General features: G+C 42.8%; 1 protein-coding gene across 1 annotated transcript in view; it reads right to left on the bottom strand.

Annotated features, from left to right (window-relative positions):
* Window positions 1–26,967, bottom strand: part of LOC146812810 (alpha-2-macroglobulin-like protein 1) — a 630,734-nt gene that overhangs the window by 252,359 nt on the left and 351,408 nt on the right. The window contains exons 20-22 of the mRNA XM_085615203.1: window positions 5,513–5,738; window positions 2,993–3,119; window positions 2,772–2,884 (exon numbers count right to left, since the gene is read on the bottom strand). Of these exons, the coding sequence (XP_085471329.1) occupies window positions 2,772–2,884; window positions 2,993–3,119; window positions 5,513–5,738 (466 nt within the window). The remainder of the gene's footprint in view (window positions 1–2,771; window positions 2,885–2,992; window positions 3,120–5,512; window positions 5,739–26,967) is intronic.

The raw sequence follows: 26,967 nt of genomic DNA, 5'->3' as shown, positions 1-26,967 counted from the left end.
AATGTAACACCAATAATTCATTTCTGCTGAGCTTAAGATTTCATTGAGTAAGGTGAAATCCAATTTTTTGCTTTTAATTACCATTGGAATGTGCATGTGGAGGTATAACTCAGTGAACGTCCTCTTCACAATATCAGGAAAAGTATGACATTTAGAAGCTGGAAGATTCAGTAAAATAAAAAATAGGAATATTCTCCACTTTTCCTGCCCAACTTCTCCTCTACCATCAAGAAATCACCCTGTTTTGATAGCCTGTGATAAGAAGTACTTATTTGTAATGTAAATAATTGTTGTTTGTAAAGAAATGTTACAAATACAGATTCTGAGCCACATGTTCGACCATTTTTGTGGTCGCAAACGGAAAATCGGGCTGTTTGCGACCACTAAAAAGGATTGTATCATGAATGAAACCTTTTTTGCGAGTCTGTATCCTATTACTGGCTCATAAAATAGGTTTTACGAGTTGCTTTAGGAAGATGAATGCCAAGGACGTCCCTTCCTAAATAGCGAGTCGCAGAGGGATGTAAGATTGATTTGCAACCACAAATGCAGTTGTAAAACAATTGCAGTTACCACCAATTTCAAACTGGTGGTAAGCCAGCGGCAAACGGAAAGGGGTCTCGATGGGACCCCTTCATCTTTGTGATTAGAAGCAAAATGTTTTTTTAAGAGCAGGCAGTAGTCACTGCCTCTCTTAAAAACTGAAACGTTTCATTTTTATTTTTGAAATGCATTCCATTTTCCTGTAAGGCCAGGGCCGGACTGGGAACCAAAACCGGCCCTGGCAAAGTGCTCGGCCGGCCCCCCCGGAGGTTGGGGGTGACGACGAGCTCTTTGCCAGGGCCGGTTTTCGGACGATTTTGCTACAGGGCTGATTTTGCAGCTATGCCTTTAACAAAAACGTCCCCCTTGGGCCCAAAACCGGCCCCCACCCGTGCGGCCTACCGGGGGATTGCCCGGTGCCCACTACGGCCAGTACGGCCCTGTGTACGGCTGCATTAAAAAAAAAAAAAAGTTGCTTTATTGAAAAAGCAAACACATACATGGGGGTCTGCTGTCCCCAGCAGGCCACCATCCCTGTGTTATTGCCCATTCCCAATGGGTCGCAAATTGCAATCTGCCTCATGAATATTGATGAGGCAGATCATTTGCGACCCAATTGGGAATCACTAATGAGTCTGAGACACATTAGTGCATTCGCTTTTGCGACTTGCAAATTGCAATTCGCTGAAATTCACAAATTGTGAGTCGCAAAAGGAAATGGTCGTATAGCTGGATCTTAATTAGAAAAGTATGATGTAGAACATTTATATACTCTTCCTAAATGGTTTACAAAGTTCCTGAACTCTGACAAATACATGCTATGAGATTTTCTTGGAGAAAACAATGTAATACCTTTTTGTGCACAACAGTGATATAATTGTGCACAGCAAGGTGTGTGAGTAATTGCCAATCTCCCAGCCTACATTAATCTGTTTTTCTGTAATTGGTCACTATCAGAACAATATTTTCAACCTTAAGGGGTTTGGCTTGTAGTCAGATAATATAGAAACATCTAAGAATGGAGGTAAAATCCTGCTGAATATAGCAACAGTGCAGTGTAGCCAAATCCTCAGCCTCCATCAGTGTGAAAATATCATAGCAAAATCTTGAGACTTGTCAAACAGTGAGAATTTAAGGGTATCATGTTAGCAGAGAAAACCCTGAGACTAAATTCCAGACCTTCAAGTTTCAAGCTAACATAACAAATCCAGAGACAGGGAACAAACCACAAAGTTCATGTGGGATTAACACAGTATATCCTGAGGCTATAGCCCACATAACAAGTAAAGAGCTAAATTCCAATCCTTGCGCAAACTCCTATTTGCACAAGGTTCAGAATTACAAGAGGCATGATAACTATTACAACCTTGATCAATCCTAATCACATTAATTGGCGTCAAAAGTCCAGAAAACATGCAGAATTTGTTGTGTCAAAAACAGTTCTGCATTTTATGCCTCATTTGCCTTCTTTAAAAATTCAGAACTGCAGGTATATTCCACCCTATTCCCCAAACTTGTAATGAGGGCCTAAGGGCCATATTCTGAGAACTCAGAACTTTGGAGACAACACAGTAACTCTGAAGAGAGGAGTTTAGAGAGTTGCTGATAACGGTATATGAAATCAGATAAACTTTCAAATTATACTTTAAAGTGCAAAGGTTTGAGATGTAACATTTGAAAAAACAATAGTTTGAAAGTAAATGTTCTGAAAAATGTTTTCACGAAAGTTTGAATAAAAAAAAGGGGGTAACCAATGCATAAGGATAAGTGTAAAAATCAGAGTTAGATTTAGGACATGGATTAGTGTGTCACTAAGGGCGATAGTAAGATTTGGTGATAGGTGATTGGGTTAGCGTTACATCTACAGATGTTTGCAAAGGAAAGAGCCTTTTACAGTTATAGGGTTAGCATTAATGTTAGGGGGTGAGGTTAGGATCACTGTACAGCACTGATAAGTACCAAAACAAAATAATGTATTATTAAAAAAATTGTTAAAAAAATATTTAGGACATACAACTATCTTACAAACTGCATTCACTTTCAAATTCTGTGTTTTTCACTTGCTTTTTGGACATTTCAAACTTTTCAATTTGAAATTTCAACTTAGATTGCAGCAGATATCACAGTAATTGAATCTCACAAATTAGATGGATAAGGGTTTTCAGGCATGGAACCAGCAAAGCATGCCTAAGAAAGAAATGCCTAAGATCAGAGACCAGTGTACTAACCTGGACAAGAAGTGGCTTTTTTAGGGAGTCGGTCATTCCTGTCTTAGGTAGAGGAGTGTTTGCGCCACCACATATCTTGTCAGCAGTGGTAGTCACTAGAAAATTCACCAAACCTGATGAAAAAGCACAGTGGTGTATAAGATTAAGACCCAGTATTTCTGTGTCTCTAAAACCTTCTGAACAATCACCAACCCCTGCCTGTTCAACCATCATACCCTTACCGAGTGTTGTAGCGGTGATACTCCAGGTGAAGGTGAAGGCCTTGTTGGTGCAGATACAGCTGCTGTAATAACAGTTGCTGCATTGGCTTATCTGAAAATCAGAGGATGGCGCCAGTGTAATTTGGACCTAGAGGTGAATAAAAAACAAAGAGGATATCAGATTTGAAGGAATAATGAAAAGGAATCGTATTCCTGCATTATACAATAACCCTACATATTCTATGTTATCACAAAAGAGAAGGCAAAACCTACTGCACTTCAATTTGCAAGTGAAGAAGAGACCAAGTTATATTTATTCTTAAAGCTTCTAAAGTTGCTATGGTGATAGATGCATCCACTATTACTGAATCGCTATTTGGAAGGGGCATGTTTAGGGTGTCCCTCTAAACATGGATTCATTAATATATGTATCAATGTCTGACATTCTTAAATTGAAATTGTAAAACACTTACATTTGACCAATAGCTCAAAGGAGGAAGTAACCCATTGACAAAGAGGAAGGGGTCCCATTTGGGACCTCTGTGCCTTGGTAAAGGTTAATAAAAAGGTTTGTTGGAAAGTATGCAGTGGTCCGTTGGACCACTTTCTGTTTAAATGCAGCCCCATTTTCTTATAGGAAAACAGGATGTATTTAAAAAAAGTTGACTTTATTTAAAACACAATCACAGATATGACCCCAGCAGGCCACCATCCCTGTGATGACATTCAATTTGAGTGTGTCACAATTTGTGACCTACCTCGTGAATCTTGGATTATGTCCCAATACAATTTAGAATTTTGTGAACCAACCACTAGTACTTAGGATGATTTGCAAAATTTCATTCCATTTCCAAAAAGTCAGTGCGCCATTGATCCACATAAGGCCCCATCTCAACTCTCTATTCAAAGAAAGTGGCAAATATCTTCACTTTACCCTTAATCTGGATGTCTAATTCCCCCACTTAAAAACATCAAGAGTACGTGATTTCGTTCTTGATCCAGTTCTCTTTTTCAGGAAGAAAAAATGAGGTAACAGAAATGCTACCTTAGTATCATCAGCATAATTTTGAAAATTAACATAAAGATTGACTAAAAGCTAGCGAAGAGGCCAGATATTAATAATGAAAAGGAAAAGCACATGCAATTGTCTTTGCAAATTACCACTCTGATGTTCCTACCAGCTACAAAAGAATTCATACAAGATTATTGCACCTGATCACCCCCCCGCCCCGACGATCCAACAACTTAGGGTGGCCAAAGGTGTTGAAAGCTGTTGGAAGGTCACAAAGAATCAAAAAAGCTGGGTTCAACAGTATTCAAAATGGTATTTTGAGCATCAGTTAGTTTGGTCTCCATTACTCTGAGGGGACATAAGCCCAAACCTCAATCACCCACAGTAGTGTTTGACTCAACATGTTCTTTTAGTTGCAAGTGTAATTCAGTCTACTTTTACAACTGATGCTGCATTGTCTCCACTTTACTCCAACACATTGTTGCAAGAACATTCACATTTTGTGATTCTGCCTCTGACGTGTGCCTCACAACTCTTGCCTCAACATCGATGGATGTTGTTGGAGACAAAATGGTTTATTTATTTATAGTTATTGTCAACCATAGACCAAGCAAATTTAGGCATCAGTTCATTACCCGATGGATAGCAATGGAATGTTTCAGTAGAAGACCAGAACTAGTTGAAAAAGCAAATTGTTTGAAAACAGTTAAAAGTATTCTTAAAGTGACAACATGTCTTCAAATAACACATATCCAAGAATAATTGAAAATTATAAATATTTTAGGATGATAAACAAGATGAGACGATTAACACAACCCCGAGCCAAGCATAGGAATACAAAAATAGCTAAATGCGATTAACAATATGCAACATACATAGGGAAATCAAAAACATAGGGAAACCATTAAAAATATAAGATTATCTCAACAATAAAAAGTGCAATATTGAACGTGGAAAATAAATAGAAATATACATTAGTAATGCAAATACTGCAAGATAGTAATTACACAGTAAAGATATGCAGACCATTAATTTTTACAAAATATTGAAGTCATAGAAAATTATAGACAATGCAGACTTGAGACTAGAGAAAGATATATGCATCTATGATCAAAGCAAATATACTAAAACAATAAACATTTGGAAACAATGATCAACAACTATAAAAAATAAAAAGGACACAAATTACAAAACTTGCACATAAAGTTATCAAACTAACTGAAAAAAGTTATATACAAACCATAGCAAAGTCAATAGAAGCATTATTTACAAAAATGTGTAGATTATTCAAAATACGTAAATGAGTAAAACAAATCTTAAGAAAGATTATTCACAGAAAGTTTACAAACCAATTGATATGCCATATTAGTATATGAAAACATGGAGAATATTTAATACCTGAAAATAAATGAAAATGTAAAATGATGTAGAAAGAAGAAAACAATTAATTGTTCTTACTATCCTTTTTTAAATCTTATATATTGTTATTCTATGAAATGGTGTGCAAAAATAGAACAAAATCCCCATACCGTAATGCATTGCTTTAAGTAGTTGAAAACTGTGGCCTTGAGGGTAAAGCTCTCCCCTCGTACCACAGAGTAGGGTAGCGTGAGGTCCACAAAGAAAGGCTTAAAGGCAGTGACTGAGACTGTAGTGGAGAGGCCAAAACCAATGCTGGCAGTGCAGAATGTCATGGAGTCCCACCTGGTAATGGTGTCAGGCAGCGTGACCGCCACGCTCGTCTTTCCTGATTGGCTGGATGAAATCAGCAGAGGCACACAATTAGAAAAAAGACCATGAAGCAAAGGAGAAGGAGAAGCACTAGAGAGTAAAATAAGACTTCTTTAGATAAGACAGTGTTTTTTTTGCATATGGTAAGAGTTAAAACTGGTAGAGGTAAGACAGAACTATTAAAAAATGCGTTGATTGCTCCCTGACATTTTTTGAAAGGTTCTAAGGTTATTCAGCATGAGAATGGCATGGTGTAATTCACCCCAGCAATAATGTCTTTACTGAATTGCCCACATTTGTTTGAGTTACACCCCCTTTCTGTGACCATGAACAGCTGTTTTTCTCTGTTCCTTTCCAGCTTTGTTCATGTTCTGTTTTTTTTTTTTGCTAAACACATTTTTATTCATTTTACAGAAGGAATGCACCAGCCAAATCACACCATATTTCAATGATCGAGAGTTACAGTCACAGAATCCTACCACCCAGCATACAGACATTAACGAAGCAAAGATACAATGGATCCAATCAAGCCGCTTGTGATTAGACCCATGTTCTGTTTTAGTAAGCATAATTTGTTCTGGGGACAAGGGAGCTCCAGAGAGCCTTATTCTATATCTTTTAAGCATCCATCCAGGGGAGACCCTTGGGATGTTAAATTCATTCAAAGTAGATGATCCCTTGAAATCTGATCAAAATTTAGTCTTATCTATATCCAATCTTTTATCAGTTTGGACTTTTGTGCACAAAATGTTTGTTTTTACCAAATTTCATATTTCTGCAGGCTTTTCACATGCTATCCAGCCAGGACAGTTATACAGGTAAGAGGATAGTCATATGTAAGTGAGAAGGATGGTTGGGAAGAGAAAAGTATGGCTCAGGTTAGGAAAACTGGCCAGGAAAGTGAAGGAAGGTCCTAGGATACTCATCAGGAAACAGGGGTGCAGGATTGTCCACCAGAGTGAAAGACAGTGCTAAAAACAGAAAGCCATAGACTATTATAGAAATGCAGTACAGAAGGGAGAGAAAGGAGAGCAGCCTAGGATAGAGGAGGTCATACATAAGAAATAGGGATGGCCATAGTGAAAAGACAGTCCAATAGACAGAAAGAAGGGCCAGGTTACAGAGACCATACATTAGTATAGAAGGAAGCCCCAGGAGAGACAGAAACTAGCAGGAGTATCCAAGAAAGAATCAAAGCCCATGTGAGTGAATGATGGCACACAAAAGAAAGGCAGTGAAAGTTAGTAAAGGCAAGTTCAGGAGAGAATACAAGCCAGGAGAGATGGAAGGATCAAGAAAGATGAGAGTACAGGACAGAGAAGAATGGATTAAGAATGAAAATGTTTATGTAGGACAATAGGAAAATGACAAAAGGAAGAGAAGGATGGGTTGAGGTAGAGGAAGATGTACCAGGTGAGAGAAATATACAGGACAGAGAAGAATTGTACAGAAGAGTAATGGTTGTTGCAAGAGAGCAAAGTTCAGCAGAAACAATGATCCAGGAAAGGGAGGATCTGTGTAAAAGAGTGATAATCAGTGCCCACAGAGAGAAGGACAGTGTCAAGGAGAGAGAAGAAGGCCTAAAAGAGAGAAAGAAATACAAGGAGAGGGACGGATAGACAATTTGAGTAAGCCAGCTGAGATGATGAGTGGCGAGAAGAAAGATTTATATGAACAAAGATGGTAGTGAAGAAGGTAAAACGAGTGTATTCTGCTTCTAATGCTGAAAGACTTGAGAGGAATGATATTGCACTGCAAAATGAGGTTGCATATTGGAGGCAGTGATATAGAGAACCTGTGAAGGCAACTAGTAGTGAAACACCAACAGTAATTATCCATTTTGGATACTATATTTTGAAATTACTTTTTTCTTAAAACACAGAGGTATTGAATTTACATGATGAGGCACATGGGTGAGTCAGGAAATTATTAATACTCTGACAGATGCGGGATCTCCTCTAAAAACTGGTGACTGTCCTGTCCGCCCTCTTTATGGGGGAGTGTATACAGTGGTAAACACTATAAATGGGGAGGGACACAACCTTTTTACTGCCTAAAGTTGTGTCAGACTTCCAGTTGCGAGGCTCTAGACGCCTTTTTTGTCAAGAAGGTTGAGGACATCTACAAAATCTCCCTCTCCCTCCACCCCCCCCCCCCCCCCCACTACCAGTAATTAAGGTCCTGAGGACTTGTTTAGCCTCTCTGGCACCGTCTTACTTTCCTTCCCGGCACTATGTCATGAAGTATTGAGTATCCTTTGTAACAAAATTAAATCAGGATCACCAGCAGACTTACTTAAACAGGATCAGTTCCGGAACTTTCTACCCCAGCTTTTACCTATTTTCTGTGAGCTGATAAATCTGTCTCTGGCATCAGCAGAAGTATGCCAAGGTCATTCCATAGTTAAAAAAGTTGACCCTTGATGACTCTAAGCCAGAAAATTTCCTCCCTATCTCATTACTTCCCTTTGTGGCTAAACTCACCGAGTCTTACATCAACACTACTCTAACTGAATTTGTTGAATCCAATGAAATTTTGGACCACTCGCAGCTTGGCTTTAGACCCAGTCACAGCACTGAATACGCCCTGCTGGCAGATAACAAACACCTGCGGAGCTCCTTGGATGAGGGCAATACCATGGCTCTGATCCTTCTCAACCTTAGCGCCGCATTCGATACTGTATCGCATAAGATTTTGCTGCGACGCCTACAGGAGATAGGCACTGGAGGTGCTGCTCTAAATTGGATCACATCATTTCTATCAGAAAGATCCTTTCAAGTGATCTCCCCTCCCTATGGCTCTCAGGTACACACCATACATCATGGGGTCCTGCAGGGTTTAGCTTTGAGCCCTATGCTATTTAATATATACATACAACCCCTAGCGGGGGTTGCAAAAAGTAGAGGCCTCGTCTGGTTTCTTTTGCTGATGATACTAAGCTTGTGATCTCTTAGTCTAACAACTCGGACCAAAACATGGTTAAGTTCCAGGATGATATGATGGCCATCGTAGACTGGATGGCGGCCAACTTAACAAATCCAACATTCTTCTCCTGGGAAGAGACACACATTTATGAAATGATCGCTGGTGGCCCGCTGCGTTGGGACTCCCACCGTCTAAGGAGACTGTAAAAAATCTGGGTTTCTGGGTTGACTGCACTCTAACCTTTCAGGCAGAGATGACATCAGTGGCTGGTGTATGTTTCGTACTCGTATTTAAGCCACTACTCGGGTTCTTTGATACTCAAACATGCCAGACCATCATCTAGTCTACCGTACTCTCCAGACTGGACTAATTGTAATTCCCTGTACTTGGTGCCAATAAAGCCAGGATTAGTCATCTTCAGAGGGTGCAGAATGCCACGGCCTGCACTTTATTCACCCTCCCTAAATTCTGCTCAGTCTCTAACTATAAACGTAAGCTGCATTGGGTTCTGGTAGAGAAGAGAATCTGTTTTAAAACATTGCGTATTTCTCACAAAATTCTTTATGCTCAAACCACCCCCATTCTAGCCAATCTTCTTATCCCTTACATTTCGAGCCATGCGCTGCGCTCCTCTGAACAACATCTGGCACCTGTTCCCGGTGTCAGAAAAAAACAGGGGGGAGGTCTGTCATTCCGTGTCTTAGCTTCTTCCCTCTGAAACGCCCTTCCAGGTACTATTAGGAGCATTCAGAATCGTGGGGCATTCCGGAAGGCAGTAAAGACCTGGCTCTTTCCTGAATAATCCACCTGTCCAGATTTCCTCCATTGTCTGGCAAATTCAGATTCAGCACTGGGATGCCCCGTTGCTAAGGCAGCCATGCGCTTTACGAATCTGATAACATAACATGTAAATCAAGCTATTTCTCTCCACCTCTTCTTTTCTAATCATCCTCCCGCAGCAGAGAGATCTCTTAATTCTCGACATATGGAGTCCTAAACTTTTATTTAGACAAAACTCAATCCATTATAAAGACAACACATCTATTTGTTATGTGTTACTCTCTGAACAGGATAAGCATGGAGGATGCTTTGGATAGTAACCTGCCTTACCTGTTGCTATCAGTTGGCAAATACATCTTTACTTGTAAGCCAGGAGCACAAGCCGCTAGAGTAAAAGTGACATCAGCCACATGGATCAACAAAGGCCCCTGTTGCAAAAATATATAAAGCAGCTCCTTCAAAATTATTTCATACTTTCTCTAGCCATTATTGTCTAGATGAAGAGTCTCAAGCTGATACTCTGGTGGGTCAGGCAATACTCCGATGTATTCAATTAACCCACCCAATACTCTTGTCTTTCCGCAAGTCTTATCTGTATATAATTTAATGTTTTCCATTGACTGCTGCTTAGTAGGGATATACTTGCTCCTCTACTTTATGTTCATGACTATCAGTGAGAATCCTATGATGCAGAATGCAGTATTACTTACTTCTAATCCTTCTTACTGATATCACGACCAGCCCAGCCTCCTGCCTGGCTGTGAATATAATCCAATTCTGTGCAAATATGCCCTTTGGGATGTCATAGTCTCCCTTTCAAAATGAATTGAGCCTGTGAGGCGAATTGCCAGTACAGTGCATGCTGGGTAATGAAAGCTGCTGGCTCTCTTAAAGGTACAGTGTATGCAATGTCCAGCTGATACACTTTTGACCTGATAGATCGCATCGCTTAATTTTTTTTACCACAGCTATAGTGGGGGTATATTATAGGCTATTTTATTAAATACCATATTTCTACAATATAGGTGGTAATATATTATAATTATACATCTGTAATTTTATCAACAGAAAAAATGCAGTTAGAACTGACCCTTCACAGATCTATGGAGGTTTCACTGGACTGATCAACATTGAGGTGACTGAACGACTTCTACGTTCATGACTATCAGTGAGAATCTTACTATGAAGAAATGTAATTAAACTGTAACCACAGCAAAGCTACAGTGGTGGGCGCAACCCATGCACAGACCAGATTTAAACCTGAAACAAGGCATCATCCTCTCCGACACAATATAAAATAACTCACTATGGCCTTGATTATCAATCAGGGATAGTGGTAATTACTGCATGCCTGGTAATTAGTTCATGAATTTACCGACTCTTCTGATTATGAGTTAAAGACGGCATGTGATATTTATCACGTGTTGAAAACCGCAGGTATGTGGTCGACAAGTGTTATTTAACGCATGTGCTATTTACTGCATGTGATATTTGCCACATGTGAAAAATAACGCATGTTGTAATAACACCCAATTACAAATATGAGAAGCCATTGAAAACCAGTGGAAATACCACCTTAAAATATCACCAGCCAAAAGGAGGTGGTAAAAATTCCTGAAAGTGCCAGGAATGGAAAAAAAGCTGTAAAACAGTCTAGAAAAATATAACCTACGCAATAATGCAAATCAAAAACACCCTGCACACAGGGCCAGGCCTACATAAACAGCCGTAGATATGTGAAGCTCACAGAGGTAACAGCAGCATCTCACACTTCCACTCCGCAGGACACCACCATGGAAGCAGCACTGCTAGGCTACTCTATCATGCTGTGCCAGCTCAATGCTGCTACAATGAATCATTCAGCACGAGGATCGAAACTAGGCCACCAGGAGTGTCAGAATAAGGCTGGAAGCTATACACTTGAGTCGGCTCGAGATCCAGAGGACATACAGGCTTGATTTGGGCAACATACAAATCATATTTTCATCATTATGGATACCCTGAAGCCCAAAGCAGGGATGCACTGCCAGACGCCCCCTTCCTGAAAATGTTAGCAGCACTAGAAATCTTTGCAACAGGCACCACATAGCAGACAGTATGATTGGTGCAAGGCATTTCTGAGTCAACCTTCAGCAAAATACTCTGCTAAGTATTGGATGCTTTGCAGAGAACGAGTGAGCAGCATGGTTCCCCTTGGACACCCACATAGCCAGTGCCAGCAAAACAAACATCTATGCTACACAGCACAATTTCCTGACACCCTAGGGTCAATGAACTGCTCTAATATACACTTGGTGGCCTCACATAGGCAGGAGCAAGTATGCTGCAACCGTAAAGTGAAGAACAGCAAATGCTGGGTGATATAGACATGTATACTGAACTGCTGTGATACAGAATGAACATTAGTTGTACTGTGGTGACACACAAGGGAGTAGCCATAAAACTAAAATAGCCCCCACTTTGAACCAAACCTGCAAGTGATGCAAACCAAGTGAGCCCTTTCAAGAATACTTCTTATCACCCTTAAATTCCCACATCTATCCATTCATCCTGCTACCCTTTCACCCTTTCATCATCCTTTTGTTATTATAACCATCCATTGGGATTCCATTGGTCCATCTGTTCACACATTATTCCATCATTCACCTTTCCATGTTTCTATCTGCCTATCCACCATCCATCCACCCATTGACAATTTTCTTCACACATAGATGGATTCATATTTTCACTCTTCTAACCCCTAATCCTTTCACTCTTCTGTCCATCCTTCCATCTGTCTTTACATCCCTCCATCAATTCTTTACCCCTCCCTTTAACCAATTGATCCTTTCACCCTTCCATCTATCCATCCTTTCAACCATCAGTCCTTGCATTCATCCTCCTTCCTTTTTTCTTTTCACCCACCCTTCTTTCCATTTCACCCTTCTCCTTTCCTTCCTTCTTTTCATTTTGCCTTCCTCCCATCTTTCCTTACTTTCACCTTTTCCTCCTCCAACTCTTGCCCCTATCTCGTTTCTACTACAATTATATATTTGTTGCCATTTTTTCGTATTTCCTGCTTGCCTTTCTCCCACTATTTGCTGCTCCTTCTATCTGTTTTGTCCACATTTGCATAAATTCTTTCTTTTTCTGCTTTAATGAACTTAGCCCACATTCCAGATCCTGATCCGGAACGATCAATCCTGCCCTACCATTCCATGAGATCATTTTTGTCTGCAGCCATGCAGACTGAAGAAACAAATGTATAAATGAACAACTTTTAATGAGACTTTTAGTGGTAACCCCCACTTAAACTGCTAAAGCGGGGGTTTCATGATGCCACTGGTGGCACAACACCTTCAAAGTACTGGTAAGACATATCAACCCTTCCTTATCAAGAGTACAAATTAACAATGCATTATAATTGTTGTAATCCAAACTCAATATATGTCAGCAGGATCATTAAATAGTCGTTAGCCCATTTAGCAGCATATACATGGATCAATGTGAAGATGTGTAACGGATTATATCGGTCACTCTTCACAATAATATTGATTCTTGGCCGAATCAAGTTTTTTTTAACAACCATGTGCACTTCCATTATGACTTATATGGTACTTACCTTGGTTTTCTCTGACCACAATACCTTCTATCATGTCTTCTACTCCAGACATGTTTAGAATGGTCATAATTCTTTCTTTCTACGGCTTGAGGTACAGCTCAAGTGGGGAGCCACCATCAGTTGCCATGATTTGGTGTTTGTGCTTGGAAACTCATATAGGTACCTAGCATTTCAAGGCTTGGAACCTGATTTTTATGTTCTCAACATCATGTGGATGTGTTGATACTGTATTGGTTTTGCCCATTTTCTCCTTCCACAGGCATGTCTTTGTGCCTTTTTGTTGGTATCTGCAGCATGAAATGGCACATTAGAGGGTCATGGTGTCTTACCGCCTCCTTCACAAGGATCTCAGCTCTGGCTCTGCAAAAGTCTACTGCTTCTCCCTGTTGGGCCCATGATTGAAGATGTGAAAAGTTTCTGCTTGTAATGACTCAGTGATATCAGAGTATGACAATAGCTTTTGGGGCATATTTACTCAAAACTGGTGGGCGCTGTGTTAAGCCAAAATTGGTAATGCCGCGCTTTGTCAGTTTCAAAACGCAGGGATGCTCCATTTTTTTTTTAAACATAGTTTATTGGTTTTTGCACATCCACATAGAAAACCTTACACAATTTGTTTCACCATACTTTCTGCAAAATAAGCGTACGCCTCCCTCCCAATTATACAACACCTAAGACAGGTTCGTAGAATTCCCTCCCGGACTATACAACGCATAAAACCAATTATCTACATAACAAAACTCTACCCTTAACCCCTAAGCAAAACACTTCTAGATTCCCTCCCCCTCCCTCAATCCTCCTCACCAACGCATGCGACAATCCCTGCCCTCTAATGTCGTACAGCCCAAGGAATACCAATGTGTCAAGTTATGTGATGTGCCCAGTTTGCTCCGGGGGCCCTCCCTCAGCCCCGGGGCGGTCATCTCCCTCCGCGCCAGGTTCATAATCTCGTAGCGCCTGCACAGGCACCTCCCACTCAGCTGCTGCCTCTAGCGCCTTTTTATCGCTGCGTCTATGAGCCCATTGATACCGCAGCGCACCCTCGCTGGTGGCCCATTTAATAAGCTCCCCCTTCCACCGCTTGCTAGTGGGCCCCACTGTTGCCTTCCACCGCTTCGTAATTTCTCGTTTCGCTAATATAAGGCCCATGTCTACGAATTTGCTCGTGATTTTAGTTTTGGGCGTGTGCGGGAACCAGTCCAGTATACTAGCGGCCATATCAAACTCCAGTCCCCTCTCTGTTACCTCATTCAGGGTATCTCCCACCTCTGTCCAGAAGGGCCCCAGCGCTGGGCAAGACCACAGCATATGATCCAGTTCCACCCCCGTTCTCAGGCATCTGGGACATGCCGCCTCCTCAACTTTAAAATATTTCTGGATTTTTCCCGGCGTCAGGTATGTTCTGTGGAGTATGTAGAAGTGCACCAGTTGGAATCTTGCGTTTCTCGTGCTCTTCCAAGCCCGTCTCACTAACTGTGCCCAGGTCGTCTCAGGGATAGCTCTGCCTAGGTCACCCTCCCATTTCCCCCGAAGGTCAGCTAGTGGCTGTAGGTTTTCAAGGAGCATTCTAGAATATAGGCACGTGACCGCCTTAACAGTTCCTGCTGCCATCATAGCATACTGGCAGGCCATCGAAGTCTTAGGCTCCATCAGCCCCTCCCTCCAATGTGCCTGCATCGCTCTGGTAATCGCTGCGTGCAGCAGGAAGCCTCCCCTAGGCAATTCAAACCGCTCTTGGAGAGTCTGGTAGGGCAGCAAAACCCCGTTTTCATAAAGGTCTCCTACCATCTGTAGTCCCGCTTCTTCCCAAAGTTGTAATTGCGACCAGTCTCCACCGTGTGGTAACGCAGTCAGCATCCCCAGTGGCATCTCCGGCGCGTACGGATGTACCACCCCCGCACGTCTCTGGGAGCGATTCCAGCAGAGCCTAAAGGTTAACTCCTCCGTGAGGAGGTCCCGGGCGTCCAGCCTCTGCTGCAGGGTGATGTAGGAAAGGACGTGGCGTGGCGTTCCCCCCTCTCGTCCGGTCTCTGGACCGCGGAACACCCGCGCCACATTTTGGGTGAAGATCTGCAATTGCGCCGCTAAGTAATATAGCTCAAAATCGGGGACCGCCAGCCCTCCTTCGCTCTTGGGCCGTATAAGCGTTGCATGCGCCACTCTACGCCTGCCCGTACCCCACAGAAAAGACACCACCATCGATTTCAGCAACCGGAAAGTGGAGTTGGGTATCCACACCGGAAGCGTCCTAAAATAGTATAATAAGCGAGGGAGTGCCACCATTTTCAGAAGGGAGATGCGGCCTGTCACCGATAACGGGAGGGTGGCCCAAAAGGCCATACTCCCCTTCAAGGCCCGTACGCTGCGGCCCACATTCCCCTCCAGTATATCTGCCGTCGTATGATAAATATGTTCCCCTAGGTAGTTCAGGCAGGTGGGTTCCCAGCGGACCGCTCGAGCCACCTCCGGCATAGTCTCCCCCTGTCGCACCGGGAACAGGCACGTCTTAGCCCAGTTAACTCGTAGACCTGATACGTCCCCAAACTCCGATAGTAAGCTCTCCGCCCCCGTCAATGCTCCGCCAGCATCTTCGAGGAATAACAAAAGGTCGTCCGCATAAAGCGAGATATGCTGTCGCCCGTCTCTGCCATCTAAGCCCCCGTAGTATCGGCCGGGCCGAAACTTAGCCGCAAGGGGCTCCACCGCCAAGGCAAACAGTAGCGGGGAGAGCGGGCAACCCTGCCTCGTCCCGCGCTCAACTAGATATCTCTGTGAGACCAAGGACCCCGCTCGTACTCTAGCCACTGCCGAAGTATATAATACTTTTGTCCATTGGAGGTAGCCCTCCCCTAATCCAAACCTTCGCAATACCTTATACAAATATCCCCATTCTAGGCTATCAAAAGCCTTCTCGAGATCCACCGAGAGTACCATAGGCTGCGGGGCTTCTGGGTGACCATCGTGCAGCAACTGCACCAGTCTCCGGATGTTCGCAGTCGTGTTGCGCTGTGGTATGAAACCAGTTTGGCCCTCATGGACCAGGGTGGGCATATATTGTAGTAATCGGGCCGCCAGTACACTACTCAATATTTTATAGTCGGTGGATAACATCGACAAAGGCCTATATGAGGCCACATTCTCACTTCCCCTACCCGGCTTCAATAACGGGATCACCAGCACTTCGCGCATCGATTGGGGTAGCCGTCCTAGTGTTCTGGCCTCCCTATAGACCTCCTGGAGCCTCGGAACCAGCAAGTCAGTGTATTTCCCATAGAATTCTATGGGCAATCCGTCTAGCCCCGGTGTCTTGTTGCGGGCCATGCGTTTGATGGCAGCTCGTATTTCACCCGGTTCTACGTCCTTACCCAAGTCCAAAGCCTGCTCCCTGTCCAGTCCCGGCAGCGCAACCTCAGCCAAGAAAGTGTAATGCAGGGATGCTCCATATTTACAAAAATGAGGCGCACCCCTGTGATTCCCTTGGCGTTGGCACTTAAGAAGCTGCCTAGTGCCAGGGCAGGCCCCTTGCACCATATTGCAAAGTTCCTTCCTGCACATAAACAAACTTTTTAGGCGACTTGCTGTTTCTATGTGTGCTGAAGAATGAAGCACATGGAAAGAGCAAAACATGAGGAGAAATGAAACATTTCTTCTTGCACTCCTGGTTAAGACCAGGTATTCCCAGATGATATTTTTGGCACTGCCACATACCTTGTAAATATGGGGCAGCATCAAAAAGCAATAGGTGTTGCAGCTGAACACCCACTCATTGCACACCCCTTTCCTGTTAAGTGCTGCATGTATAGGGGAATTATTTACAAGGCGTCGTTAACCCACATTAAGTCGCTTAATGTCACCGTGTAAATAAGGCGAAAGACTTAACACCACCAGAATGTCAGAAAAAGTGATGTTCTGGAGGCATTTACTCCTTGTAAATATGCCCCTTTGTTTGTCTTGTTTTAAAGTGCTACGCGCATGCATAATGAATGCCTTCGGATTCCCACACGGGAAAGAGTTGTTAGTGTAATTTGGGGGTGTCCTGAGGTCCTCTGTGTGTTGCTCTGGTTGCTTCTTCGCTCTCTGGATTCATATTCTCATTCCACGAACTTCCAGTGCCTGAAAATGGGCACTTCCTGACACTTTGTGCATGTGGTATTTATTGGGTGTGGTATTTACCACATGCGGTAAGTAGTGCAAATACAGGTTCTGTGGTACATGGTAAAACCTTGTAATCTGTGGTAATTAATACATGTAGGGGCTTATTTACAAGCCCCTTACGCCGCTTTTACATCATTAGTAACATAGGAAAAGTGACATACGGGTGGCGCAAGGGGCTTGTGAATAAGGCCCGTGGTATTTACTGAACCCCTCGGAATCGGTATTAGCCGATTGTGCACGTGTAGCATTTCTTTCAACCAAAATAGTAATCAAGGCCAGAACAATCAGACTGGCAAGGCCCACTTTTGTATGCAAAGTTCAGATTGTTTGTGATTCTATATAGCACTTCTTTGAACTTCTCAAAAAGCGTTAACCCCGATAAACAGCTTGGAATGGAAGCAATTTGGAGAGAAGCTTTAATATGATTTGAAAATATGTCTTTCATATCCTATTTTGCCACTTCCACTCTTAAAGCAGTCTTGCATAGGTCTTGTCACTGTGTCACACAGAAACTGATCACATGGTATATAGACCTCAAAAATGTATAAGGCCAACAATATTAAGTTATAGGAGACAATAGTAGACAAATTCCCATTGCTGCTGCAGAGCACGTGGTTTTGATCTAACCTGAGTACAGACATTTTCAGTTTTTAAAGTCAGCAAAGTCTCTCACAACCCACAACTGAGTGGCCCATTGATTTTCAGTGTCAATATTATTCTCCTTGCTTTCCTTTCTGGAAGGGTAAATAATAAAATGAATGCTTTAACCAGATGAATGCCTCATGTTTTAGAACAAGAAATTATGCTGGAAAAGGTTCTGGCTTTGTCGTGTCATAGACTCTTTAGTTAGAGAATCAGTAACATTCAGTCAGGCATTCCCACAACCTTGTCAGGGTGCTCTATTCCACATCCAAGGAACCTTGGAAATGTATACTTATGTAGTGAAAATAAATGTGTCCAATAACATAGGTAATGTATAACAATTCTACTAATAAACGCACATTCACAAATTTATTACAACATTGACATGAAAAAATCACCTTCTCTGTCACACAGCTTGCATGCAGCAATTACTTTACACTGGAAAACTACTCTCCTAGTAGTCATGTGGTTTTATTTTACTACACAAACTTCTTGCATCCTGCTTTAGGCTAAACATTTTTCGTTAAAACAAATACACATAAAAAAAGCTCATATTATTACCATTGTTGAGGGAGCAGAGGGAGTGGTGTAACGAACCTTCAGGGGGTCCTCCTGCAAAGTACATGGAGACGCTCCCCCATTCTCCAGACCCAGTTAGGAGCTCTCAGGCCAGCGGCCCGCAGCTTGTGCACAGTGCCTGAGGGGCTCCCCTGGAGGTAGGGCACCACCCCCTACACCGCAGGGGCTAATGTTACACCACTGAGCAGAGGAGCGTCACTACTTGAAGTTGTGCTCTCGTGAATCCTGCTCCAGAGGGCATACCTTTAAGGCAGTGCCGGGAAAGTGTATCGAGATGCTGCATCTCGTCATCATCCTTCTCTTGCTGTTGACGTCGCACTTCCACTGGCGCAGTCTGTTCTCCTTCTGCCTCTTGACTCCTCTCCACCTCAGTATGAGCTATGTTATTTGGATGCACAGCTGTCCGATGTTTCCACATGCCACTCATTCCCATGGAATACTCGTCAAAATTAAAACATGGCATCTGGAGGAGAGGAGAGGGCAGCTGGTGAGCCTCTGGTGCAGGAGGCACAGCTGAGGACTGCACCAGAATCCTTCACCTTCTATGCAAGACGCGGGTGAGGGAGTCAAAGCCAGACCTAATAGGGGCCCGCAGGAAACTCCTACCGGCAGCCGGAACACCAGAAGCACTGCGGGTAAAAGCCTGCTAAAAGAGATGCGCGATGATTGGGCGCACCTTTTGAAATCATGAACCGCCCAACAGAGGAAGGAGGGCGTGGAGGCCAAGGGGGCCAAAAGAGGGCAGGAGCCCCCTCTTGGTCACAGCTGACCATCACCTCATCGCCTTGAAATCCACCCACCCACACCAAAGGAGTACGGTTGTCGCAGCTGTAAATACAGTGGAGAAGGGATAGGCGGAGGCAGCTCAGAAAGAGACCCAGAGAAAAGAGTAACCTGGGTAGAACAGCTGCTCAAACAGTGTCCTTGGGATGCCTCATGGCAGGGACACGGGGAGCAGGTGACAGCACACAATAACAGCCAGAATAGATGAGGTGCTCAGACATTGTCCTTGGGATGCCACACGGCAGGGACATGGGGAGCATGCGAGTTGTCAACAAGAGTCCAGGAAAGCGCAAGGGCAATTGAAGCCCGGGCCCGGTCTGGCGGGTAGCAAGGGAAGCCTAGAACCCGCAGAATCCCGAGACACCTGCAAAAGGGGCCATCATGCAGGGTCAGTGCTATCCGCCAGAATTTGACCGTTTGGATGGATAAGTGTGAGATGTAACACACAAACATGGGTCTCGAATGACCAGCCACTAAGTTGCAAAATGCATGGTCCATGTTTTGAAATAAACTGTGGCCTGTATGCACCATAAACGGTTGCCCCTGAATGATTGAAAGGGGGGATGGTGTATAGCAATATAGCGAGGCCAGGAAGAAAGGGGTAAACTTGCATGCCTGGGAGGGAGGGGGATGAATCGAGAAACGAAAGTACCTGCTAAAGTGGTGCCATGTACTTTGTGCACAAAGAATTCAGCAGGAGAACCAGGAAGATGTACTCTTTTGGCCCTTCTGGCATAATGAAGCACTTAAAAACATGGCACAGTCAGAACTTACATTTCAGAAAGGGTAGTTTGAAAGGGGAAGAGGAGGCTTTGATATCTTCTGTTGCATCACTTAAGCTGGTGACTCTGTATCATGACAAGTAATTGCTTCATCCACGCATTCCTGGGGAGTCCTATCCCTGGCAGCATCAAGGCAGGAGGAGGAGCCCTGCAATGTCGATCACCTGCAGCTAGTGGGCCCTTAAGTGCCACACAAGTGCCTCTCGAGTCTTGCACCATGGAATGCGTGAGGGAGTGCCCAGGCTGTACCTGGGAAAAGCCCGGGCCAAGGGCGGGCCTGCGTGCGCCTGTCTGTGGCCGGTAGAGGTTGGGCTGGGCCGACTGCTATTGGTCTCACAGACTGGACTCAGTACTTTGTTCTCTGGCAAGATCTTCTGACTTTGTGTTTAACACTCCCTTTGCGGTGCCTTTTATGGTGTATATTTGCAACACGAAGAGCTGGTGGGGGCCCCAATTCAAGTCATTCTCTCTGGGTCTTTCTTTTTTCTTCTTTGTGACTAGTTGGGCAAACGGAAAACTATCCCCACAGATGCAGGGAATTTACAATCAAGGGAAGCTTTAAAGGATAATGCCACAAATGGATTTTCTAAATCATCAATGCTTTCTTACCTAACCAAGTTGACGGGGCAATCAACGATGAAATCAGTACTTGTGAGGAGAGGTTTGGTGTTCATCCTGCACCCACTGATCTAACAGCAACCCTTGTAGCTACTCCTGATGATATTCCTATGTTGGGCCATAACACAGTGAGCCAGGATGTAGCAGGAGGTTTCAACACATTTGAAACAACTGCTACTTTGATTGCTACTGCAGATGTTCATCAACCAGTAGCAGCTGTCTAGTCCAGGAATTTCCCTGTGGACTGTGGTCCCCCAGCATTAAAATGCAAAAAAGGCAAAAAGGAAGAAACAGAGATTGAACGGTCTGGGACTAAAACAAAGGGCAGATTGATACTGTAGACCCCTGTGATAGGTAACAGCCAGAAACCATCTAGTGACTGCATTACTAACTTTAATGTTAGTGAGGAGTTTGCTCCCATGCTGCAGAGTATGATTGAGGCTGTGGTTATTAAATGTTTAGATGAATGTTTGGGGAAACTTTCATCAATTGAGACTATTTTAAAAAGTTTAATACAGTTTTGTAAAAAGCAATTTGTCTTCATTGGGGCATACTGTGAACACTGTGACTTCTGTCCCAGAAGGGTTGGGTCAATAGGACTCAAAGAATGAGAGGGAGCCTGTAATTCGCCCCATTTTCACACACAGTCCACCTAAAGGCAGCCCCTTAATGCTTTCTACTAACTGGGCGGGCTGTCGGGATCCCTTAGTTAATCAAACCATGAGCTCTGGTAGTCACAGGTACTCTGAGATATCGGCTCTCCAGAAGGGCCCCAGAGGTGTGAATGCTGAGAGGCCCCCTCCGAGAGGGGGGTCTGGTAAACAGTAACAATGGCCCACTTACCCTGTATGTTTCTCTTAATCTTCCATTTGCCTCAGCTCTCTATGTTTTGGTACTCACAAGGGTCCCCGTATTAAAACACGGTACTGGGAAAGATTATTATACCCTAAGGAACGGAGTGACCCACTGGGTGTCCCTCTGGGACACTGAAGGCCACAACCTGGCTAATAGGCTCATTATGGCTAGGAGGGTCGACTGGGTGAGGATCTCTCCTAAAACTTCTGTTGGGTATTGTGTTGTTATCAACTTTGACCTTTAGAGTGATGTCCTCACAGCTTTGAACCTTGCTAGCTTGATAGCCAGTGCGTCTATCATACAGGTCCTACCCTTGGGATATTTTTATTATGTTTCCCCTTGCCCAATCTAGTCATGGTCTAGTGTATGTTCCAAACATCATTATAATAGGAATATAAGGCAGCCTGAGGCTAATACATTCACTATGAAAACGTCAAATAGGTTTGAAACCCTGGGTGCGGATGCATAGGACTGACTCCCTTGCCCCACAGATGTGATCAACCCAAGCATGGCATGGTCAGTGTTTGTTTTCAAATGGTATGTTATCTGAGCTGTCACATTCTGGGGTTTTGGAGTCTGGTACCCCCGAATCTGGGTCCAATAAGATGCTCAATGATATTTCTGTTGGGTTGGATGCCCTTGGAGGGAATGAGATCATTTTTCCCACTGCCATTACATGAAGCCATATACCATTGAATAATAGTACTGTTGGAATGTGGCTGGAGTAAATGGTAAAAGATTCCATCTGGGCTGGCTCACATACCTCAAAATGTTCACCATAATCTGTCTCCAGGAGACTTGGGAGACAGAGGGATCCTTTTTCCTGGATGGAGATAAGCAGTTTTTTAACCCGCATGCCCTCATTGAGGGGACGCCCTAAAGACGGTTTGTTAACCTTAGTCTCTCTCTCATTAGACTGGATGGTGGAGAATTTGGTGACAATTTCCCCTAATTTGCAAATCAATTTAGTTTTCCTCAACAGTGGTTGGTGTTTTTATTTTGCTAAATTTTAATAATTCAACTAATGGTCCCCCTTTTTGTGACACATTTTTGGCTAAAGGATGATTTAAGAGGAGGTCTTATTTTAGAGGGAGTCTTTAAAATACTTCCAGGCCCATGTTCTTTTACCTCATGTGACCATAGGCACAGTAAAGACATCTTGAGCAAAGTCAAGCGGGAGCCTGCTTGAATAATATTTTGGTGGAGATCAATTTGGAATGCGCCATCACTAAATCATTTCAAAATTTGGATGGTAGTTGTTCCTCTACTTTCCATTGGGCATGGAGAGAATTCAACATTAGATTTTATTTTTGTTTCTGAGCCGTTACACAACTTGTTTGGTCCCTTTGATGCAAGCATCACTGGTTTTAGCCATCATTATTGCTTTTTTTGTTGACATTAGCAGATTGTCCGTACAAGTCCCCATACAAAGTGCCATATCCCAGCTGGATGGTAAAGTGACTGATTAGGTAAGAAGATTAAAATGGTCTTAAATCATCCCTGAAGATTTCTTGAAGAGCCTAGTAGTTGCTAAGGGTAAGGAATTTGACTCCTGCTTGGGGGACACATTTGATGAGGTTGCTTTTCTGTTAATGCCTACCATGAGATCCAAGATTTTAACCCAATTATTTCATCTGGGCATACATACAGGGTTACTACATTCAGACTGCCAGTCTATTAATATTACAATCTATAAAAAGGGCTCTAATGATCTTCCCTATTTATACAGGCCCATTTCCCTGATAGACTCGGTTGTCAAGATAATGGGCAGGGAGATCCTAGGAAGGGCCATGTTATGGGCTGAGGAAGGTCCGTTTTATCTGATTTGCAGTAAGGCTTCCGACCGGGCTTGGACACCTGTGACCAGTGTTTACATTTTTACATGCTCATCAGCAAGAACACTGTGCCAAAATCAGGATCATTATTCATTGCAAATGTAGATTTACCCTCTGCCTTTGATAAGGTGAATAGATCTAAACTGTGGAAGAGGTTGCAGGACATGAACTTGGACACAGCCATCATTGGTTTTCTCAGTGGATTACATAGATACATGAGGGTGGTTTTTCGATATAATATGGATAGGTCTTGCACTAGCTCCTTTAGTGAGAGGAGTAGAGTTAGACAGGGATGTAAAATGGATCCTTTGTTGTTCACATTGTATGTGAATGACTTGGGGGCTAGGTTGCTTGATAAGCCGATGAACTGCCCGCGAATTGCCTCCTGCCAAATCCCTGCATTGCTACATGCAGATGATACTGTTTATTGGCAAGAACAACCCTGGGTCTCAGACATGACATTACTTGATGGCTTTGAATAGTTTAGATCTCTTTATCAATAACAGTAAACACAGGTAATGGGGCTGGGTCCCAAAAAAAACAAGCTGAGATCTTTTTATGTTCAGAGCAACAGGCTGTCCAGATTTATACCTATTTCGGAGTTGGCTTTTAATGACCGGTCTACATGGGGCCTCCAGATAAAATAGATTAGCTCTTTCAAGAACTATAGGAACACTCTTTTATTTTTCTACTAGAATCAGTAGCAAGCCACTTGGTGCCCTGATTGAGATTTACCAGGCCAAATCTGCCTCAGTAGCCACCTATGGTAGTGACGTCTGGAGTTATGTCAACATAAGGGAGCTCCAAGTGGTTGAAATGGATTCTGTAGGTGCTTATTAGCGGCCCTGCTTCTTTGGTTCAAGAGGAATTAGGGTTGCCGTATCTGTCGGATCTCATCACCCTCCACCCCTTGATAGGTGGCTTACTATGTGGGAGCAATCTGAAAACCGCCTAGGTAGAGAGATAAGCAAAAATTGCCTGGAGCTTTATGGGTGGAGGTCACTTTGATGGCTGACGTATATCAGGAACACCTTTGCCAAACTAGATAGGCCTGCTTTGTTTGAGTTGCCCTATTATATAATAAAAGCTGATATTGCATGGACCCAGGATAACTTCTTATTATGAAGGAAAACAGGAGGCAATTGAGTTGGAGAAACCCCTGGTCTAAGGACATGCATTAACTGGAACAGGGTGCGCGATCGATCCTTATCTGCTTAGCACTTTTGATGTCCACCATTGTTTCACCAGAATTAGGTTCAATCAGTATCACATGTTGTTGGCATTCCCTAAACCTGGCACATGGAGCATGAAATTATGTCCCTGCACTTGTGATAATTTTTCTCTGCGGGATCTCCTGCATATTATTTTCTTCTGTAGTTTTTATAAGACCCCTTGAAGATTGTTTTTATTGCCTTTGTTGAAATCCTTGCATTTGCCCAGCTTAGGCTCGCCTTAATGGTTTTACAGTTACCTCCAGGCGTACGTTCAACATATGCTGTTGCTTGCTTTCTTGACTCGTCATTGAGGCTGAAAAAGTCATTTGACAGTATTAATGTACTTTTGAGTGAAGCCTTTAATTATTATGAGTATATAAAATTAAAATATATTTTTTATTATGCATGAATAGTTAATAAAAGTGGTGTACAGAATTAATTAAAAGTAATGTAATTATATTTCATTAAAATGTAATGTTACTTTAATCTTTAAATTGAAAGTTTTGTTAGAATACTTTATAAATTAAATAATAAATGTTTTATTTTATTTTATATATTTCTCAACATTAAAAATTATATTTATTTATAATTTAGACTAATTTAAATATTTTAATACAACATTATTTGCTATGGAGTTTAATTTTAGGTCCCTACCTCCATTATGTTTTCATGGGAGATCATCGCAGTATCAGTGGTTGGATATTTGTGGTGCTGGACTCGTAAATTTGGCTCCACTCTCATTTAGGGGGTGGAGACATACAAGTCTGCACTTTTGAGTAACTTTACACTCAGATTTTGATAGTAGCCCAAAGTAGTAAAGTTATTAAAAATGTAAGAGTGAACACATGTAAATTACTCCCAAGTGTAAGTTACCTTTGCAAATAGCCCGTGGGTGTCTAACCCTACACTACCTTCCTGTCCCTGACATGGGTAAAGAGAGGTTCTTGGCCAACCGGTTTGAATCCAATGGTACTGTAGTCTCAGGGTGCCAGACTTAAACAGCTCTAAGTGTCATAATGGGAGCCCAGTAACCCCTGATTGCCCTGGCACCCAGAAGACAGTTCTCGCATCATCTTTACTGAATGGGGTTTTAAATTCAATTACAAGTTCACTACTAATTGTGACTGACCAGGTTCTAGCACTAGAGTACCCTCATTATGCGTCAATGTTTAAAATGCTTTACCATGTTGCAATAATAATACTCGTATCATTAAAGTGCATAAAGAGGAAGTATTGAAACTTGATGGGAGGGAATGTGGGGGGTAAAAGACTGAGTATTAAGACTTTTTAATTCTGCATCCTGAACTGAGGCTCTGAGGATAGGAAGGAGCAGGTATGTGCAAGAAGGAGTTTTTCTGCCTGATCTAATAAAGGTAAAATAATTCTGGTTTTTACTATAGGTGGCTTCCTTTCCTTCTCCGTATCAACATATCTGCCGGCATTTCTGACCTTATCATTACTCATGACCTGGATCTCCTACTTCTCACCAAAACATGGCTTAATGACTTCTCATACCCCATTTTGGACCTGCTAGTCCCACCCAGCTATGACATTATCCGTATGGATAATTCAGGCCGTATGGGCAGGGGTACTACCTGAATTCACTGGAACAATCTCCTGATAAAACAAACTCACACTCAAGCTTCGTCCTCATGCGAATATCTGGGGATCAATATTTCAACCAATGACAACACACTGTATATGCTGCACATGATCTACCACCCCCTGGTAATAAACACACATTTTTAGAACAAATCGTGGAGATTATATCTACCAACAGCTCACACATCAAACAGATTTAGCTAAGTGACTTCAATATCCACTGGAACGCCACAAAGACCCTCTGGTGAATCTATCCTACCTTGTGACTGGCCAGACCACAACTGTATTATCCTCCACATATCTGAAAGGATAGTTACCACTGAAGGCCAACCTGTGAAGTTAAATGTTGGGCCAGAGACACCAGAAACATCAACCCTCTCATACTAGCTACTCTCAGTTTGCTTTCTATTTGCCTTCTCGATATACAGCGCTCTGATACCCATAAGGTTCATAATTGTGCTATTAAAAACTCACTAAATAAATAAAATAAAAAAACACATGTACTGTACTTCATGGCTTGTTTAACCCCTTGGGGCAAACCAGACTAGGAGCCTCATGTAGGTAGCATACCAGTTACCACTTCTAAAATACCGAACGATACCGAATCGGTATTTTAGAAGTGGTAACTCGTATGTAGGTAATGAGTCGGTATTTTTTACCGATTCGTTACAATTCGGTAATTACCGAATCGGTATTTACCGATTCGGTAATGAGGCATACCTTCCCATTGATGGGAAGGTATGCCTCATTACCGAATCGGTAAATACCGATTCGGTAATGTGGTGAACACATGCAAGGGTGGCAGGGTGTCACATTGACACCCTGTTGCACCCCTGATTCGGCCATGTGTACACATGTGGCACACATACATGCCCTAAGGGC

This window comes from Triturus cristatus, chromosome 7 (assembly GCF_964204655.1).
Source record: "Triturus cristatus chromosome 7, aTriCri1.1, whole genome shotgun sequence".
Taxonomy (NCBI): Eukaryota; Metazoa; Chordata; class Amphibia; order Caudata; family Salamandridae; genus Triturus; species Triturus cristatus.
This window is presented reverse-complemented; position numbering and strand designations above follow the sequence as displayed.